This window comes from Typopeltis vanoorti, chromosome 20 (genome assembly GCF_054136105.1).
Source record: "Typopeltis vanoorti isolate ZY-2024b chromosome 20, IOZ_Tvanoo_1.0, whole genome shotgun sequence".
Classification (NCBI taxonomy): Eukaryota; Metazoa; Arthropoda; class Arachnida; order Uropygi; family Thelyphonidae; genus Typopeltis; species Typopeltis vanoorti.
In genome coordinates this window covers 43,010,226-43,028,895 of record NC_143568.1, presented here as the reverse complement: position 1 = coordinate 43,028,895, position 18,670 = coordinate 43,010,226, and the positions used below count along the sequence as shown (strand labels likewise).

The following is an 18,670-nucleotide window of genomic DNA, read 5'->3' as shown; positions in this document are numbered from 1 at the left end:
CCCTAAGGCTCTGTCTTAAATGTGACACTTTTTGCTGTGAAAGCTAACTTAATCACTGAACAGCTTCCTCCCATTATATGCAATGCACTCTATGATGATGACTACAATTTACTGTCAACATGAGGGTAATTGAAAGACCTTCAGCAAGCAGCTGATCTTGCAAAAAAAGTGTCTGTGTACATATTTGACAAATGCATTCTTCACCCGGATCTTGAATCAAGAATGGGATAGACTGTTATTCCTGTAGCAAGAAGACAAGTTCATGGGACTCATTCCTTGCACACATTTGTCAACTAAGAGAAAAGTGCATGAAGGCAATGAATCTGCTTTGCATTCTATCCTCTGCTGAATAAGGGGTGGTGGTGGATTGACTTTCATTGTGGGCTTATATGTTCAAAAAAAGATTACAGGTCTTAAGTCTCTTTTCTCTGCATTGGGAGGCTCAATATCACATACATCAGACTGCCATACGTCCATCTGGTATGTGCATTAAAGAGATTATGGAAGCTATTGGAATGAATATTGTAAACATTACCTGCACCAAACTTGAGCATTCCTCCATGTCAGGTTTTCATCTCCTCCTGACCTGTAACCTCTCACTTTGTCAACTACAGAAATATTATACTCTATCATGTCTACTTGCCAGCATTATAAAATGTAGCTAAACCTAAACATATGCAGTTTGCTAAGGTTATGCTTCAATGCTAGACTTTGACTGACAATTTCTTTAGTGGGTGTGTTTCGTGTTTTCTGATGAATTGGTGTTCCATGCATCAGGCAAAGTCACCCAGCACAATATGAGAATGTAGTGCTCATGATAGCCACATGAATCCATGAAGTTGAAAGAGAGAAGCCTGAGATTGTCTAATATAGTTCATGGCTCTGTCATTACACTATTTTTTTCTGAAAAAATGATAACCTCTATCATCTATAGGAATATGTTAAAGCATTCCATAATCCTCCAAATGGAAAATTTTCATCTCCACGTTATGCTCACTCACAACTGAACTTAGGACATGGACTCAGGCATGTGTTTTACAAATGTTTTTGCTTCCTTGAGAGGTAAATGGGGCAAGATTGCTCAATTTCATGGTAATTCAAACGATGTCACACTAGAGTTATTTTTTGGAATGCTTGTAAAAGAACATTTGAAATGTACAAAACACAAGGACAACATTGAAGAATAATGTTTGTTGCCAACAGTGTTAGTGCAGACAAGGTACAGCAAATATGTGATGAGTATTGTCACTGTAGTATAGAGGGTGAAAAACAAAAAAAGCTTTAAAAGATGTAATAACTTGCTAAGAGACGTATCATGAATTACATTTTTTAATTCAGTTTTGGAGTTATCTAGGGACTTCAGACATCCCGTAGAATATTTTCTTCTATTGAGTCAGATTTTTTCGTTATATAAGCACGTGTTACAAGGAAGTGTTATTCAAAGTTTAACCCCCTTATCTGACCTATTCAAGTCTTGAAAGGATTTTATGATTTATGAGTTGCTGAATACTGTTTTTTTAAATAACAGTTTATTGAATCTGCAAGAAAACTGGTGGTTATATAATTCTTTAAGATTTACTCTCATTTTCAGTAAATAATTAACATTGCTCTTTGTAGAAGTGTTAAAAATTTTATTTACTTAATTTTCAACCATGATCATTAGATATATTTTTATAGAGAAGTTCTCCTGGACCCAGTACTCACAAACTGCCTGTTAAGCAAGAATGAATGCATTAGTACATTGCCTTGGGAGGAATTACACACCCGGTAAGGAGAACATCCTCTTTGATAAATAAGTTTTATTTTTTCCCACAGTATCCTTAGTTGATATTTTTAAACCAAACATTTTTTCCCATAATGTAAGAATATTATTGCCATTGTAGATTGCAGAAGTCATAGTATAAATTAATGATAATGAAAGTTTTTTTTTATCTCAACTTAGTGGATTCACAAATCTGTTGGTCTACTTCTTTAGTATTACTAAATCACTTAAGGAATTGACAACGTAGATAAGAATATAAATTAAATTGCACTTTAATAAATATTTTGGCAACGTCACATTGCCATCTTTAAAAGGAACTTACAAAAAAGGCACGTGCACGTAGGCACTACAAACACAGTAATTGAGAATGAAGTGATGAAGCTATTGTTCTCCTAAAAGTCCTGATGGTACCCTTTAGCAGGCTAAGTAGTTGTTCTTGGCCGTTGGGCTGAAGGTTTGCTGATGTAAGCCTCCCAAATTTGGGGCAGTCTCATACAACCAAATTTGTTAAGGTTCGGAGAGTTTCTTAGGGCTGAGGCTGATTCCATGAATAGTTTTTCGAATTTGTATTTGCTGTGTTGTATTACTGTTGGCCGTTGGGCTGAAGGTTTGCTGATGTAAGCCTCCCAAATTTGGGGCAGTCTTATACAACCAAATTTGTTAAGGTTTGGAGAGTTTCTTAGGGCTGAGGCCGATTTCACGAATAGTCTTTCGAATTTGTATTTGCTATGTTGTATTACTGTAGCTTTCTTCCACCATATTCTGTGGCGTGTATCCAGAGCATGGTTTGCAAGACCAGAGTGGCTATACTTGTGAAAACGGATGTAGTCCTTGTGTTCAGAAATTCTGATATTCGCTGTCCTGCCTGTTTCGCCAAAGTAAGACAGTTTACCGCTGCAAGGAACCTGGTATACACCAGGTAGGTCTAAGGGAAGTGGTTGGTCTTTAGTGGAGCGGATAAGGGATGCCAATTTTCTGTATGGTCTGTAACAGGAGGTCAAGTCATGTTTTTTTAAGATTTTGGTAATTTTTTCTGAGGTGCCTCGATTGTAGGGAATGGTGATGGATTTAGAGTAATCCTTGTTGTGAAGGGGGGGGGGGGGTTGTTGGTTTAAATTTTTTTTTTTTTTGGGGGGGGGGGGGTAGCCATTGGCTGAGAAAGTGTTAAGGATGTGATTTTGTTCAGTGTTTAGGGCCTTGTCATTAGAACAGATTAGTTTAGCCCTGTTGTATAGTGTTTTCACTACTCCATATTGTTGTGAAGGAAGGGGATAGTTGTTGGTGAATGTACCTGCCTGTATGGGTTGGTTTTCTATAAACTGAGAAAACCAAGGTTCCAAAGCACTCACACACTATACTGGCAGCACACCATCACACATAAAAAAAACTCAGCCCACTTCAAAGCCAGCATAGAAACCTTGGTTTTAACGCTCCAACATACTGACATAATGGTCAGCTTTGACGTCTCCTCCTTATTTACAAATGTCACTCTCAAGAAAACTTTAGAGCTAATCCAAGCTAAATTTTCTCCCGATATCTCAGCCCTATTTCAGTTCACAATGAACTCAGGCTATTTCGTTTGTCAGGAAAAATTCTACAAAGAAATAGAGGGGACAGCCATGGGTTCACCACTCTTCCCACCCTTGGCCAATTACTTTATGGAGACCTTTGAAGAGAAAGCTTTAGCCTCTGCCCCACAAGAACCAACCATATGGCTTTGCTATATTGATGATATGTTTGCTATTTGGCCACATGGCGCTGATACACTCCTCTCCTTCTTAACACACTTAAACAACCAACCCCAAAACCAAGTTCACCCTGGAAAAAGAAGAAAACAACAGCCTCCCTTTCCTAGACACATTAGTCACCTGCCAGCCTGATGGAACCTTGGTTTTCTCAGTTTATAGAAAACCAACCCATACAGGCAGGTACATTCACCAACAAACCCCCCCTCCTCACAACAATATGGAGTGGTGAAAACACTATATAACAGGGCTGAACTAATCTGCTCTAATGACAAGGCCCTAAACACTGAACAAAATCACATCCTTAACACTTTCTCAGCCAATGGCTACCTCCCCCCCCAAAAAAAATCAAAAAAATTTAAACCAACAACCCCCCCCCCCTTCACAACAAGGATTACTCTAAATCCATCACCATTCCCTACAATCGAGGCACCTCAGAAAAAATTACCAAAATCTTAAAAAAACATGACTTGACCTCCTGTTACAGACCATACAGAAAATTGGCATCCCTTATCCGCTCCACCAAAGACCAACCACTTCCCCTAGACCTACCTTGTGTATACCAGATCCCTTGCAGCTGTAAACTGTCTTACTTTGGTCAAACAGGCAGGACAGCAAATATCAGAATTTTGGAACACAAGGACTACATCTGTTTTCACAAGTACAGCCACTCTGGTCTTGCAAACCATGCTCTGGATACACGCCACAGAATACAGTGGAAGAAAGCTACAATAATACACTGTAGCAAATACAAATTCGAAAGATTATTCATGGAATGAGCCTCAGTCCTAAGAAACTCTCCAAATTTGGAAGACTTACATCAGCAGACCTTCAGCCCAACGGCCAAGAACACCTACTTAGCCTGCTAGGGGGAACCATCAGGACTTTTAGGAGAACAATAGCTTCATCACTTCATTCTCAGTTACTGTGTTGTAGTGCCTACATGTAAGTTCCTTTTGAAGATGGCAACGCGACGTTGCCGAAATATCAGAAATATTTATTCAAGTAATTTAATTTATATTCTTATCTACGTTGTCAATTCCTTAAGTGTCTTAGTAATGCATAGCCAACGTATAAGCCTGTCTTTAGTATTAAATTAACAAAACACCTAATGTTAAATACAAAGAACAATATTATCTACATCATTCAAGTAAAATCCTTCACAAACAGTTTTTCTTACAGACTTCATCTTTTGAATGATGTAGAAATTGCACTTTGAACATAATTTAAGTCTTTTGTTATTTAATCCTGAAAAAGCAGAACAAAGAATTTGTAAAAACTAGTAAACTGAAATAAATCCAAAACAATTGATATCTTTAACACATAGACTGCCACACTAGAAAAAATAAATTTTTTTTTCCTTGGGGCCATGGTGTTTTTTTACGAAAATAGAATAAAAACTTCAAAAACAAAACGACCCTTTCTAATTTAATGAAAAATTTGTTCTTTTTTATTGTTTTATGTGCGTTAGTTATAAGCAACTCATGCGGTGCTAGAATCAATTTTTACATTGCACGCCATGTGACTCACAACATACTTATTGAATTTGTTTCTAAGAATTGAGTGTTTTGTCATTCCACAAGTATTTAGTTGTGTCTGGACTGGACCTTGGGTGGTTCTGGATGATGACCTCTAAATCATACCCCCCTTAAGTATGAACAAAAGTTGTGAATAAAAAGATCTTGATCACAAAATTTAATGAACAAGCTTGCCTAAAACTGCTCCAGACAGATAAAACACCTACTACAGTGCTATCGCTCCTGTCTCCATCTGTGACTTGTTCTCTCATGAACATGGGCTCTGCCAGAAAATGTACTGTGTGCTATAAAAAAACACAAACTGAGAAAGGATGTGAATATGTCATGAAAAGATGTAAACAGACAGCTTAGAAATGCAGCAAATGTAAAGTGTTCTTTTGTGTAGAATGCTTTTTCCTAAAACATACATCAATAAAAAAAGTAATATAAAAACAACAGCAGCTGCCCAACACCCTTTTACCGTGTAACTGCAAACACACCAAACTTTCTTTTCCTCTTCTTTTATTCCATCTATCTCCATCCTTCAGAACAACCTACTGAAGAATTATTTCCAAACAACTACGACCTGCAACTCTTCAAAAAAAAAATGTCACTAAACTTCTATCCGACTCTGACTCCTCACCTGCACCCCCAGACATCGCACTGATGTGCTTATAGGTCCTTTGACCTCTCATGTATAGAATCCATTTTTTTTTTTTTTTAATTTTTTTTTTTTTTTTTAAAGTTCATCTGATCAGAATTCCTGACAATTCTTTTCATACTCCCAACATGCTGGATCTTTTCTTAATCATTTCTCCTGCCCCAGTAGAAGTGACCACTCCTGTTGTTAATTCAGATTATGGTTTCATTCAAGTTTCATCTCTAGTGGAACACCACCACCTTCTCAGCCACTCACAACCTCATGCACTTTGGAACTAGAGCAGTTTCAAGTGGGACGAACTTGGAAATTTTTGTTCCTCCTTTCCATGGTCAGACTGCTGTTTCTGATTCAGTACCAATTCAGATACTTGTGATCATGTTACAGGAATTATTCCTGTTGGAATGAAGGCATTTATTTCTCACTCTGTTCAGAAGTGAGAAAACCAGTCCTCTAAACCAGTGCTTCCCAAACTTCTGGATGTCAGATCCCCCTTTGGAAAAATTAAAATATTTCACAGTCCCCCTCGGAAAAAAAATCATAATATATACATATATTATTATAATATTTATTGTGTTTATATTCAATACAAAACATACACAGCGAATATTGCAAAAATCAAATACAAATATTACATTTTTAGCATCTTACATACACATTTGACATGGCACATTATCTCATATTTTTATATAGATAGATAGATTGTTATTGTACATTTGCAGTATAAGCACATGAAACCTAAAAGATTAGTAATAAAGAAAGAATTAAAAACATAAAAGAAGTTTAATAACAATTTAATGTGATGGATGTGTTTCAATACTGCTACATCAATATCAGGTGAAATGTTTGAAACTGCAATTCTTAGATTTCTGCTTTGAAATGAAACTTATATGAATAGCATGCATTTACTAATATTCATTAAGCGCCGAAATACGCAGGAAGCAAAATTTGTGAGCCTGCACCAATGTGTGATTTTCTTCCATTAAAATAAAATATAAAAAAATAACAAAAAAATAATAAATAAAAATTGAATTTGTTTCTTTTAAGATAAAAAAAAATCTACTTAATCTTAAAACATTTTTAATTTGTTTTCATTATTTCATGCCCCCCCCCCCCTCAACAAAACCCATGGTTTGGGAAGCACTGCTCTAAACTGTTAAACTGTGGTTTTTCAAAAAAAAAAAAGTGTGCTAGATTGCTAAGAAAAAACTCACTTTGCATGGATGGCTTGAGCCAAAAATTATAACCTCATTTACAGCTTACAATGAAGTCTGCAACACTTGCAAATCCATCATTAAGAGTAAATTTTATAGAGCTAAACTTCCCACCTGTGCCAGTAACACTCATGTCTTTTTGTCTCTTGCAAAGGTGAGAGACTAGAAGACGTGAATTCCAGGTTGCAACTTTTGTCCATTTATGCTTCAATCTCTTTATCTCCCAAATGTGGTAGTGTTGCAACATCACCCAAAGATAAAGCTGCCCTCCTAGCATTATTCTTCTCATCCAGCTCCTGCATAGATGATCAAGCGAAATCACCTCCTTCTTTACTTGGAACATTGCATTGCATACCAGAAAGACAGAAGTATCATTAACAAACTAGATACTACCAAAAAAAAGGCATCTGGTTATGATATAAACCCACCAGTTGTCCTCAAGAAATGTGCTTTTAAGCTAACCTGAATAAAAGCAATAGGATGCCACTATTCTCAGTATTATTTGGAATGTATTTGAATAAAACAAAGAAGGAATCTAAACAGAAACTCATTTTATTTTAGAAACCTTACTCCTTGCAGGTGACTAAGTGATACGTGAATCAACTGAGGACAATCTATAGAAAGATGTATACAAATTGAATTTAATAATAACACAATATAATATGTAAATCTCTCAAGAAAAACAAACATCATTACTAACTTCCTATCAACAATTTTCCTCCAAATTTATTTGTTATCTGTCAAGGCTCTGGTATTGTCAGATCTTTTGTCTCTTAAGGCACCTCTTACTTTTTCGATCTTAGTCTTTCTCTTGGTCAGTCTTTTTTCCTATTATCCTGACAAAAAGCACTTGTTTTGTTAATCTTCTATCTCTCATTTTCTGTTTTAAGAGACCATATCAACTGAGATTAGCTCTGCTTACCCATTACTGAATGCTAGAAGTGTTAAATTATTGAGTAATATCCTTGTTTTTAATATGATACTACTATTGATGATATTTGTTCACTCCCCTAATCTTTCTCAGAACTCGTATCCATGGTCTCTATTCTTTGAGCAAGTGCTTTATAGGCTCTCACATTCATATGATAAAATTAGTTTTGAACACTCTTGTATACAGTTAGTGTCACAGAAAGTGACAGCTGGTGTAAGTGATATGTGTCAGCAGCTGTCTCTTCTTAAATTCATTCACACTACCTGCACTCACAACCTCCGAAGACAATCCATTCTAATCACACACTACTCTGAGAGAAAAATCTAGCTCTCACGCCCTTCTTCCTTGCATTCATTCTTAACTTCTACGTGGTAGTATTGCCCACTTGCCTGGGGAAGGAGTGTCCTGGGTTTGATTCCCATCGCTGACGTGAGGAGCTTAAGGATCTTCCTCAGCCATAGCCAAGTTAGCCGGTCTTGGGCGTGGACAGCAGGGTCCCCCCCCCCCCCCCAGTTTATCTGGGGTTTTTCATCCCACAAGCAGTGGGATGAAAAATACTCTTTGTGGTGGTTCAGAGAAAAGGACTTTATTGACTAGTCTTCTTGGATAGCCGTTCAAGTATAGATTGTTCGAAATAAATTTTAACTCATCTTGAAGGGTCTTGTTGTCCGTTGTGATGCGAATTCCTCTTTTCTTTAACATGTGTACAATGCTGAGAGGAGTTGAAATGTAGGTAGCGACCTGTATTGGTCGGTTTTCTGTACAGCGATAGATTTATACTGCCATCAATTTGTTTTTTGATTAAGATGTCTAAAAACGGAAGAAGTTTTTCTCTTTCAAGTTCCAGAGTGAATTTAATAGAATGATGGAAGGCGTTGATCTTTTTGAGAAAATCATATATGTCATCTTTGTTATTGTTCCATATGATGAAGATATCGTCCACATATCTAAACTAAATTTTAGGTTTAGGAAAAATTTGCGATAAGATTTTGTTTTCTAAGTCTTCCACAAAGAGGTCAGCACATGAAGGTGACAGTGGGCCCCCCATTGCCAAACCTGTTAATTGCTGATAGATCTTATTTTTCCGAGAAAAATAGTTGGAGTTTAGGCAGTGAGCAAACAATGAAGTTATATCTTGTGGGAACAAGGTACTTAAGACGTCAATGACCTCTACTACAAGAACGTTAGTAAAGAGAGAGGTGACATCTAAGCTGGCTAGAAGATCATTATCCTTTATCTTGATGTTTTTTAGCTTTTCCACAAAATGTCTGGAGTTTTTAATGTAACTCTCTGAGTTGTGGATGTGTTGCTGTAAGAGTTTTGAGAAATGTTTTGACAATAAGTAGGTAGGAGAGTTGATTGTCAACGATTGTGCGTAAAGGAATACCATCTTTGTGCACTTTTGGCAAGGCCATAGCGTCTCGGAGTTAAAGGATGCATCGATTTTAGTTTTTTAATCAAGTCTGTTGGCCAGCTGGATAAATTGTGTAGTAATTCATTGGTATTATTGTGGTTTTTTAATGTTCAATCTTTTGTTAAAAGACGGTATACAGACAAGTCAGATAGTAGATGGTTGACTTTGTCTTCATAGTCCTTTGAGTTCAGTATTACAGTACTGTTTCCTTTATCTGTTTTAACTATTATGATGTCTTTGTTGTTTTTAAATCAACAATAGTTCTTTTATCTAATGATGAGAAGTTTTGTTTTGTGGAATAGGGAGAGGAAAGTATTATACAACTTTTTAGTCTTAGATCATTTGCTGTGTGAGGCAGTAATAATGAGATTCCTTTTACTAGATTACAGGTGAAATCTACCTTAGGAATCTGTTGAGGAGCTATTGCATAGTTGAAACCCTTTTTGGATATCGATTTCAGGTTTCTTTAAGATGTGGTTTGAAAAATTAAGAATAACTTGGTTGTCTGGTAGAGAAGGTTTAGACTCATTGTGGGTGGTATAAAGGTGGTTAAATTTTTTAATCTGGGTCTGTCTGCTTTTGTTAAACGCTTTGGTGAAACTGGTATTAATCATTTTTCTAAGACTTGCCAAATTTCCTCATCTAAAGAGCTGGAGAGATCCATGAACAGTTCATAAAATTGTGAGTCAGTTTGACTAAGCACAAATCTTGTGTGATGTAACCTTTCACGAATGAGTAACATCGATGTCTTGAAATAAATATTTTTAGCTTGTCTAGTATTAAAAAGAGGTTTAAGATGTAAAAACTTAGGAATTATGCAGTTATCTCGGCAACGTTTTAAAAAAGTGAGATGGTTTAGTAACCATGCCTTTATACATTTTAGGATTTCAAAACGCGTACTTTGATTTTCGTATCACCATTGACTCTATTCATCATGAAGGTTATTTTCTTGATCATAAATTAGTAAATAATAATATTTGGTTTACCAATCAAGTGTTGATCAATGATTTTCTCAAAAAGATCAATGCCTTCCATCATTCTATTAAATTCACTCTGGAACTTGAAAGAGAAAAACTTCTTCCGTTTTTAGACATCTTAATCAAAAAACAAATTGATGGCAGTATAAATCTATCGCTGTACAGAAAACCGACCAATACAGGTCGCTACCTACATTTCAACTCCTCTCAGCATTGTACACATGTTAAAGAAAAGAGGGATTCGCATCACAACAGACAACAAGACCCTTCAAGATGAGTTAAAATTTATTTCGAACAATCTGTACTTGAAAGGCTATCCAAGAAGACTAGTCAATAAAGTCCTTTTCTCTGAACCACCACAAAGAGCAAGAAGATATTCAATATATAAAAACGATTGCAATGCCGTTTGTAGTGGCAACTCCAACAAGCTCGCCAATCTCCTCAAACAACACAAAATAAGAGTAAATTTAAACCAATAGAATCTATTCGTAAACTACTAAGATCTCCAAAAGACAACCATCCTTTCTATAAATATGCTGGCGTTTATAATATTCCATGCACATGTGGCTCTAGTTACATCGAACAGACTTCGAGAAGCCTCGAAATCAGGCAAAAGGAGCAGATTGGCTATGTCAAAAACAACAGACAGGACATTTCTGGCCTATCATATCATTTCTCTACAACTAACCATGTCATCGAGTGGGACATAAGCTGTTCCCCTTACATAGAGGAAGATTACCATTCAAGAATTTTCAAAGAAGCAGCCACAGTCGCCCGTTCTACTGTCAACCTTAACAGAAATCAAGGCCTAATACTCCCAGAGATATCGAATTCCCTAATCAGAACCCTAAAAACAGAAGAAATGAACTTTAATACAAACTACAGAAAGTTCCTCAGCCAGCTAACTGATCTTGTACATGCGATACGTGTTTCACTCACGTTCGATACTATTTTATTTGTAATTATTCTAGTCAGTTGTTTTATTCTTGTCAGTTTTGCAGTTACGCATAATTGTGAGATTGTTTAAACCTATATGTGAGTGTCCTGAAGATGCCAACAGATAAGTGTGGCGAAACTAGTTGGTTCAGTTAATAAAAAAAATTATCAACACTTGATTGGTAAACCAAATATTATTATTTACTAATTTATGATCAAGAAAATAATCTTCATGATGAATAGAGTCAATGGTGATACGAAAATCACGGTACGCCATTTTGAAATCGTAAAATGTAAAAAGGCAAGGTTACTAAACCACTCTTTTTTAAAACGTTGTCGAGATAACTGCATAATTCCTAAGTTTTTACATCTTAAACCTCTTTTCAATACTAGACAAGCTAAAAATATTTATTTCAAGACATCGATGTTACTCATTCGTGAAAGGTTACATCACACAAGATTTGTGCTTAGTCAAATTGACTCACAATGTTATGAACTGTTCATGGATCACTCCAGCTCTTTAAATGAGGAAATTCGGCAAGTCTTAGATAAAATGATTAATACCCGTTTCACCAAAGCTTTTAACAAAAGCAGACAGACCCAGATTAAAAAATTTAACCACCTTTATGCCACCCACAATAAGTCTAAACCTTCTCTACCAGACAACCAAGTTATTCTTAATTTTTCAAACCACATCTTAAAGAAACCTGAAATCGATATTCAAAAAGGGTTTCAACTATGCAATAGCTCCTCAACAGATTCCTAAGGTAGATTTCATCTGTAGTCTAGAAAAAGGAATCTCATTATTACTGCCTCACACAGCAAATGATCTAAGACTAAATTGATTTAAAAAAAAACAAAGACATCATAATAGTTAAAACAGATAAAGGAAACAGTACTGTAATACTGAACTCAAAGGACTAAGAGGACAAAGTCAACCATCTACTATCTGATTTGTCTGTATACCGTCTTTTAACAAAAGATCCAACCTTAAAAAACCACAATGATACCAATGAATTACTACGTAATTTATCCAACTGGCCAACAGACTTGATTAAAAAACTAAAATCGATGCATCCTTTAACTCCGAGACGCTATGGCCTTGCCAAAAGTGCACAAAGATGGTATTCCTTTACGCACAATCGTTGACAATCAACTCTTCTACCTACTTATTGTCAAAACATCTCTCAAAACTCTTACAGCAACACATCCACAACTCAGAGAGTTACATTAAAAACTCCGGACATTTTGTGGAAAAGCTAAAATAACATCAAGATATCGGATAATGATCTTCTAGCCAGCTTAGATGTCACCTCTCTCTTTACAAACGTTCATGTAGTAGAGGTCATTGACATCTTAAGTACCTTGTTCCCACAAGATATAACTTCATTGTTTGTTCACTGCCTAAACTCCAACTATTTTTCTTGGAAAAATAAGATCTATCGACAATTAACAGGCTTGGCAATGAGGAGCCCACTCTCACCTTCATGTGCTGACCTCTTTAAGGAAGACTTAGAAAACAAAATCTTATTGCAAATTTTTCCTAAACCTAAAATTTGGTTTAGATATGTGGACGATATCTTCATCGTATGGAACAATAACAAAGGTGACATGTATGATTTTCTCAAAAAGATCAATGCCTTCCATCATTCTATTAAATTCACTCTGGAACTTGAAAGAGAAAAACAACTTCCGTTTTTAGACATCTTAATCAAAAAACAAATTGATGGCAGTATAAATCTATCGCTGTACAGAACACCAACCGATACAGGTCGCTGCCTACATTTCAACTCCTCTCACCACATCTCACATAAACTCAGCATTGTACACATGTTAAAGAAAAGAACGATTCGCATCACAACGGACAACAAGACCCTTCAAGATGAGTTAAAATTTATTTCCAACAATCTGTACTTGAACGGCTATCCAAGAAGACTAGTCAACAAAGTCCTTTTCTCTGAACCACCACAAAGAGAACAAGAAGATATTCAGTATATAAAAACGATTGCAATTCTGTTTGTAAGTGGTATCTACAACAAGCTCGCCAATCTCCTTAAACAACACAAAATAAGAGTAACATTTAAACCAATAGGATCTATTCGTATAAACTACTAAGATCTCCAAAAGTCAACCATCCTTTCTATAAATATGCTAGAGTTTATAATATTCCATGCTCATGTGACTCTAGTTACATCGGACAGACTTCGAGAAGCCTCGAAATCAGGCAAAAGGAGCACATTGGCTATGTCAGAAACAATAGACAGGACATTTCTGGCCTATCATCTCATTTCTCTACAACTAACCATGTCATCGAGTGGGACATAAGCTGTTCCCCTTAAATAGAGGAAGATTACCATTCAAGAATTTTCAAAGAAGCAGCCACAGTCGCCCATTCTACTGTCAACCTTAACAGAAATCAAGGCCTAATACTCCCAGAGATATGGAAAACCCTAATCAGAACCTTAAAAACAGAAGAAATGAACTTTAATACAAACTACAGAAAGTTCCTCAGCAACAGCTAGCTGATCTTGTACACGCGATACGTGTTTCACTCACATTCGATACTATTTTATTTGTAATTATTCTAGTCAGTTTTTTATTCTTGTCAGTTTTGCAGTTACGCATAATTGTGAGATTGTTTAAACCTATATGTGAGTGCCCTGAAGATGCCAACAGATAAGTGTGGCGAAACTAGTTGGTTCAGTTAATAATTTAATAAATTATTAACTGAATAATTATTATAATAAATAAATTAATTATAATAAATATTATAATTAAAAATAATAATATTTGGTAAACCAAATATTATTATTTACTAATTTATGATCAAGAAAATAACCTTCGTGATGAATGTAAAGATGTTTCCTATATCCTTGTTTTTAATATGATATTGCCATTGTTGCCATCTGTTCATGTCCCTAATCTTTCTCAGGACTCTCATATCTGTGGTCTCCAGTCTTTGGTCAAGTGTTTTACGTGTAAACCAGCTCTCAGATCCATAAGTTAAAATTGATTTGAACACCGTCTTGTATACAGCTAATTTAGTGCTTTGATTGATTCTCTCTTATTCCAAATAAAATTATTCAATTAATTTCCTCCCATACCAGCTTTGCTGATTCTGTTGTCTATTTCCATATTTAATTACCATCTTCACTAAAAATTGTGCCTAAATAGCTGAAATGTTTTACTTGTTCAATAGGTTCTCCATTCACAATGCAGTTGATATTTTCAATGCTTCTATCTATCTTCATTGTCTTTGTCTTGTTATTACTGTCCTTCGTACCATATCTATTACAACAGTTATTCAATTTAATCAGGGAATCTTGCAGACTTGTTGTGGATTTATTTAGAAGTAAAATCATCCACATAAAGCAAAGAACTGACATTAACTTCTCCAATTTTGATATCAGGTTTAACATCACTTTCTTTCATAATATGATCCATATAGATCAGTGGTTCTTCTCTTGCACCCCTGGAAAGCATTTCCAGGGGTGCAAGAGAAGTTTCTAAATTTTCGATGGAAACTACCTCCTGTAAGAAACTAGTGAATGCTACGTCCACTTTTGGGACCCCCACTCCTACCCTCTCTACCTTTGCCTTAGCAAATATTTGTTTGATAAATATCAAAATTGTTTGATAGAGAAACGAATACTAATTTTCTTTAATTTAATAAACAACAACAACATAGCCATTAAAAATTAAGATATTGTTTTGTATGTATATGTAAATGTATATGTTTATTTTTCAATAAATAAATTATCTTGCAATAGATGTATTTTAGTTTCAAGGGGTGCCCATCACTTAAAAGTTAAGGCCCATTGATATAAATAATGAATAACAGAGCAGATAATGTACATCCTTGTTTGACATTAGATGTAACATTAAACTCTCTTCCTGTACTTCAATTCTAACTGCTGACTTACTACTCAAATAAAGACTAAGTATTGCTTGATATAATGTCCCACCAACACTATACAACTGTAGCATTTTGAATAGTTTCTCTCTTGGCATCTTGTCATATGTCTTTAGCAGGTCTACAAAACTTAAATACAGATCTTTGTTATATTCCTGTTATTTCTGAATAATTTGTCGTAAAGTGAAAATCTGCTCCTGACAGCCTCTATTTGGCCTGAATCCAGCTTGTTCTTCACCAAGCTTTTCTTCCACTATTCTTCTCAACCATTTTTTCTCAAGTATACTTGCATAAATCTTATTAGGAACAAGCCGTAGGGAAATACCTCTGTAATTCTCACATTCAATTTTATTTCCCTTTTTTATATCTGGGTACTATGAGAGCTCTACTCCAACCATCTGGAATTCGTCCCTCTGTCCAGGCCTTCTGAAGTATGCACTGTAAGACTTTTATACCTCCATACTTCAGCATTTCTGGTCGAATATCATCTACTCCAGCTGTCTTTCCATATTTCAGGTTTTGGTGGCTTTTTCTACTTCAAGTAATCATATGTATTCCTGATTGCATGTCTGTTGAGTAGTTTTTACTACTGTGCTGTCATCACCGCATGTTTCATTTAGCAATTTTTTGAAGTAATTACTCCATACTTCAAGGATATCTTTTTCTCCAGTTTTCATGTCACCTTTATCATCTCGAATTCCTTTTACAGTACTCTCTCCTCCATTTCTAAGCTTCTTTAACAACCTCCAGAATATCTTGCCACCTTCTTGATTTTTATTTTCTATGTTCTTACCAAAATCCTCTCATGACTTTTGTTTAACTAGTTTTACAAAGTGTTTAGCTTTCTTATATTTGCGTCTATATTCTCTTGGGACACAAGCTAACTTATTTGCTAGGAACTGTTGATATGTTTTCTTCTTTTCCTTTATTGTCTCTTTAACTTCCTGTGTCCACCATTAAATTCTGATTTTTCTATCCTTGCAGACAACCTCACCACATGCCTCTCTGGTTGAATCAATCAGGATTTGCTTCAAGGCTTGCCACTGAACCTCCAAGGTTTGGTTCCTTTTCTCAAACTCGTTCATTTTTTCTTCAATAATCTTTGTGTATTTTAGTCTACAGTTCACATCTGAGAGCTGCTCAACTTTTATTTGCTTTGAAACCTTCGTACGTGCCTTTCTTTTCAATATGAAATTCAATTTTATCCTGCTCAAGACTAAATGGTGATCACTTCTAATTTCAAATCCTCTCTGCACTCTAGTGTCCTGCACCAGAGAGAAAACATCACTATCAACAATAACAGAGTCGATTAGACTTTTCTTATTCCTTGTGTCTTCTCTCCATTTGAATTTGTGCACATTTTTCTGTTGGAACACAGTGTTAGTAATAACCAGTCCATATCCTGAGCAGAAATCCAACAAGTATTTGCCATTATTATTAGCTTTGCACTTTTCTCCAAATTTTTACCAAATATTTTTGTATGTCTGACAGTCATTTCCTACTCTGCTATTTAGATCCCCAACAAAGACCAACTTTTTCTTTTTCATTGTGTCAGTTGCTTTCTCTAAAGTCTCAAAAAATTACTCCACTTCTACCTTTGCAGAACCATCTGTGGGACCATTGGCACATATGTCTCATTTTACAGTTCCCCCTTCTGATATTTGCCCACATCACTCTACTTGAAATTTCCTGCCATTCAAAAAGATTAGTCTCTTATTTATTGTTGAATACTATGGCTACTCCTTCTTTTCTTTGATCATTGCTTGAGTATAACATTTTGTATTTATTGCTCAGAAAGATCTCACCAGTTTTGTCTTTTTTGTTTCAGTTACCCCTAGTATGTCGATCTAGTACTTATCCAATTCCTGAGCTAGCTCTATTTCTTTGCCATTCAGGCTTCATGTGTTGATAATACCAATCTTGAACTGTGGTGATATTGAGTTGGGATTTGTTCCAGTAGCTGACTTTTTGCTGTTCACCCCTGGTGAAAACAGTGTGTGTGTGTGGGGGGGGGGGTGAACCTTGTTTAATCGGCGACACCCCATCTGGCATGAAATTCTGTCATTTTGTATCCTCATTTGTTCAGTATTCAGGTAGATACCTAACAGGGTGAACCACGAGAAGGTGAATATTGGACATCAGGTCAGACGCCCTGGTCGATTCTCTGCATTCATTTAAAGGCTATGTGGAGGTCTCCTGTCAGTTATATAGCTTTGACCCTTAAGCACCCAGTTTCTTTTCATATTCTGACTTGACTGTCTGTACAACAGCTGTAACTGTTATGGCCTACTGATTATAATTTTTATTATAACTGCTATCATCACTGTTCATACAGTATTCCTTCCACATTATCTTTTTCTTGAGAATCTCTTGTTTAATTAAATTATGCATCCATTTCATTCATTCCCTATTTATTCTTCGAATTCTAGGGACACATTCTGATGTTGCATGATTTAAATATTTTTTAAATGTTTTCAGTGCATCACTGCTAATATCCTTCCTATCTGGGAATGATACCATGGGACGGAACCTAACATTCTTCTCAGTTTGTCATAATTTCCTGCTTTTTAGTTCAGCATGTAACCTTTTCTGAATGGAACATTTATAAACTTAGCCACCTCCCATGCCATTATTATATATATATATATATATATTTATATTTATATTTATTTTTTTATATTATTTTTTTCAAAACTAACATTATTATATGGTAGTGAAACATGGATAATAAAAGAAAGAGATATGAAAGGCATCACTAGCAGTAATGAAAAATGAGAACAGCAGATTATACATGACTACATCAAAAGATAAATGAAGACATACTAATAGAACTAAACCAATACCAGTAATAGAAAAATGCAGAACCAAATGGAAAGAGCGTTTAGAACAATTGGCAGATGATAGGATACTTGGGAAAACGATTACAAACCAAGGGGTCGAAGAAGCAGAGGCAGACCAATGAAATGTTCAACTACAACCAAAACTGGCCACCTGACCTGGATTCATGAAAGGTGGAGGAGGAAGAAATATCTTCTATCAAATTATCACCCTATTGTTCTAGCCTTAGTGTTGTGCAAAGTAATGGATTCATAATCAGTTTCATAAATATCTGGAGAACTCAATCAGTGAACACCAGTATGGATTTTGATTAGCAAAATCTGTACTTGTGGATTTTGAATTTGCTAATAAAAATCAAAATCCTGTACTTGTGGATTTTGAATTTGCTAATAAAAATCAAAATCCACCAGTATAGATTTTGAGTTGAATTGTCAGTTTTCTCTTAGGTCATGCACTATGTGTAGTGGTGGTGCTTTATCTCTTCAGATTTTTCTATTAGTGCAGGTGTTCTTCATAACTTATTTCACCTTTTCCTCGTATACATAAACGACCTGCTGTCACTGACCTCACCCTATTAAGAGGTTTGCTGATAATAGCAGTCTCTACTCACCCTGTTTGCACCCTCTTGTAGTGCTCAAACATCTCAAACTTCCATATCATCTATTAGTACCCTAAACATTGATCTCCATACATCCATTAATGGGTTTGATAACAACCTAGTCACCTTTGATGCTTCCAAAACATGGTTTTTCTTTTTTATCATAA

General features: G+C 35.6%; 1 protein-coding gene across 2 annotated transcripts in view; it reads left to right on the top strand.

Moving 5' to 3' along the window:
• The window catches only part of eIF2D (eukaryotic translation initiation factor 2D), a 98,130-nt gene that overhangs the window by 64,055 nt on the left and 15,405 nt on the right, over positions 1-18,670 (top strand). For both annotated transcript variants that reach the window (XM_090409817.1, XM_090409818.1), the window contains exon 4: positions 1,678-1,767. In XM_090409817.1, the coding sequence (XP_090265943.1) occupies positions 1,678-1,767 (90 nt within the window). The remainder of the gene's footprint in view (positions 1-1,677; positions 1,768-18,670) is intronic.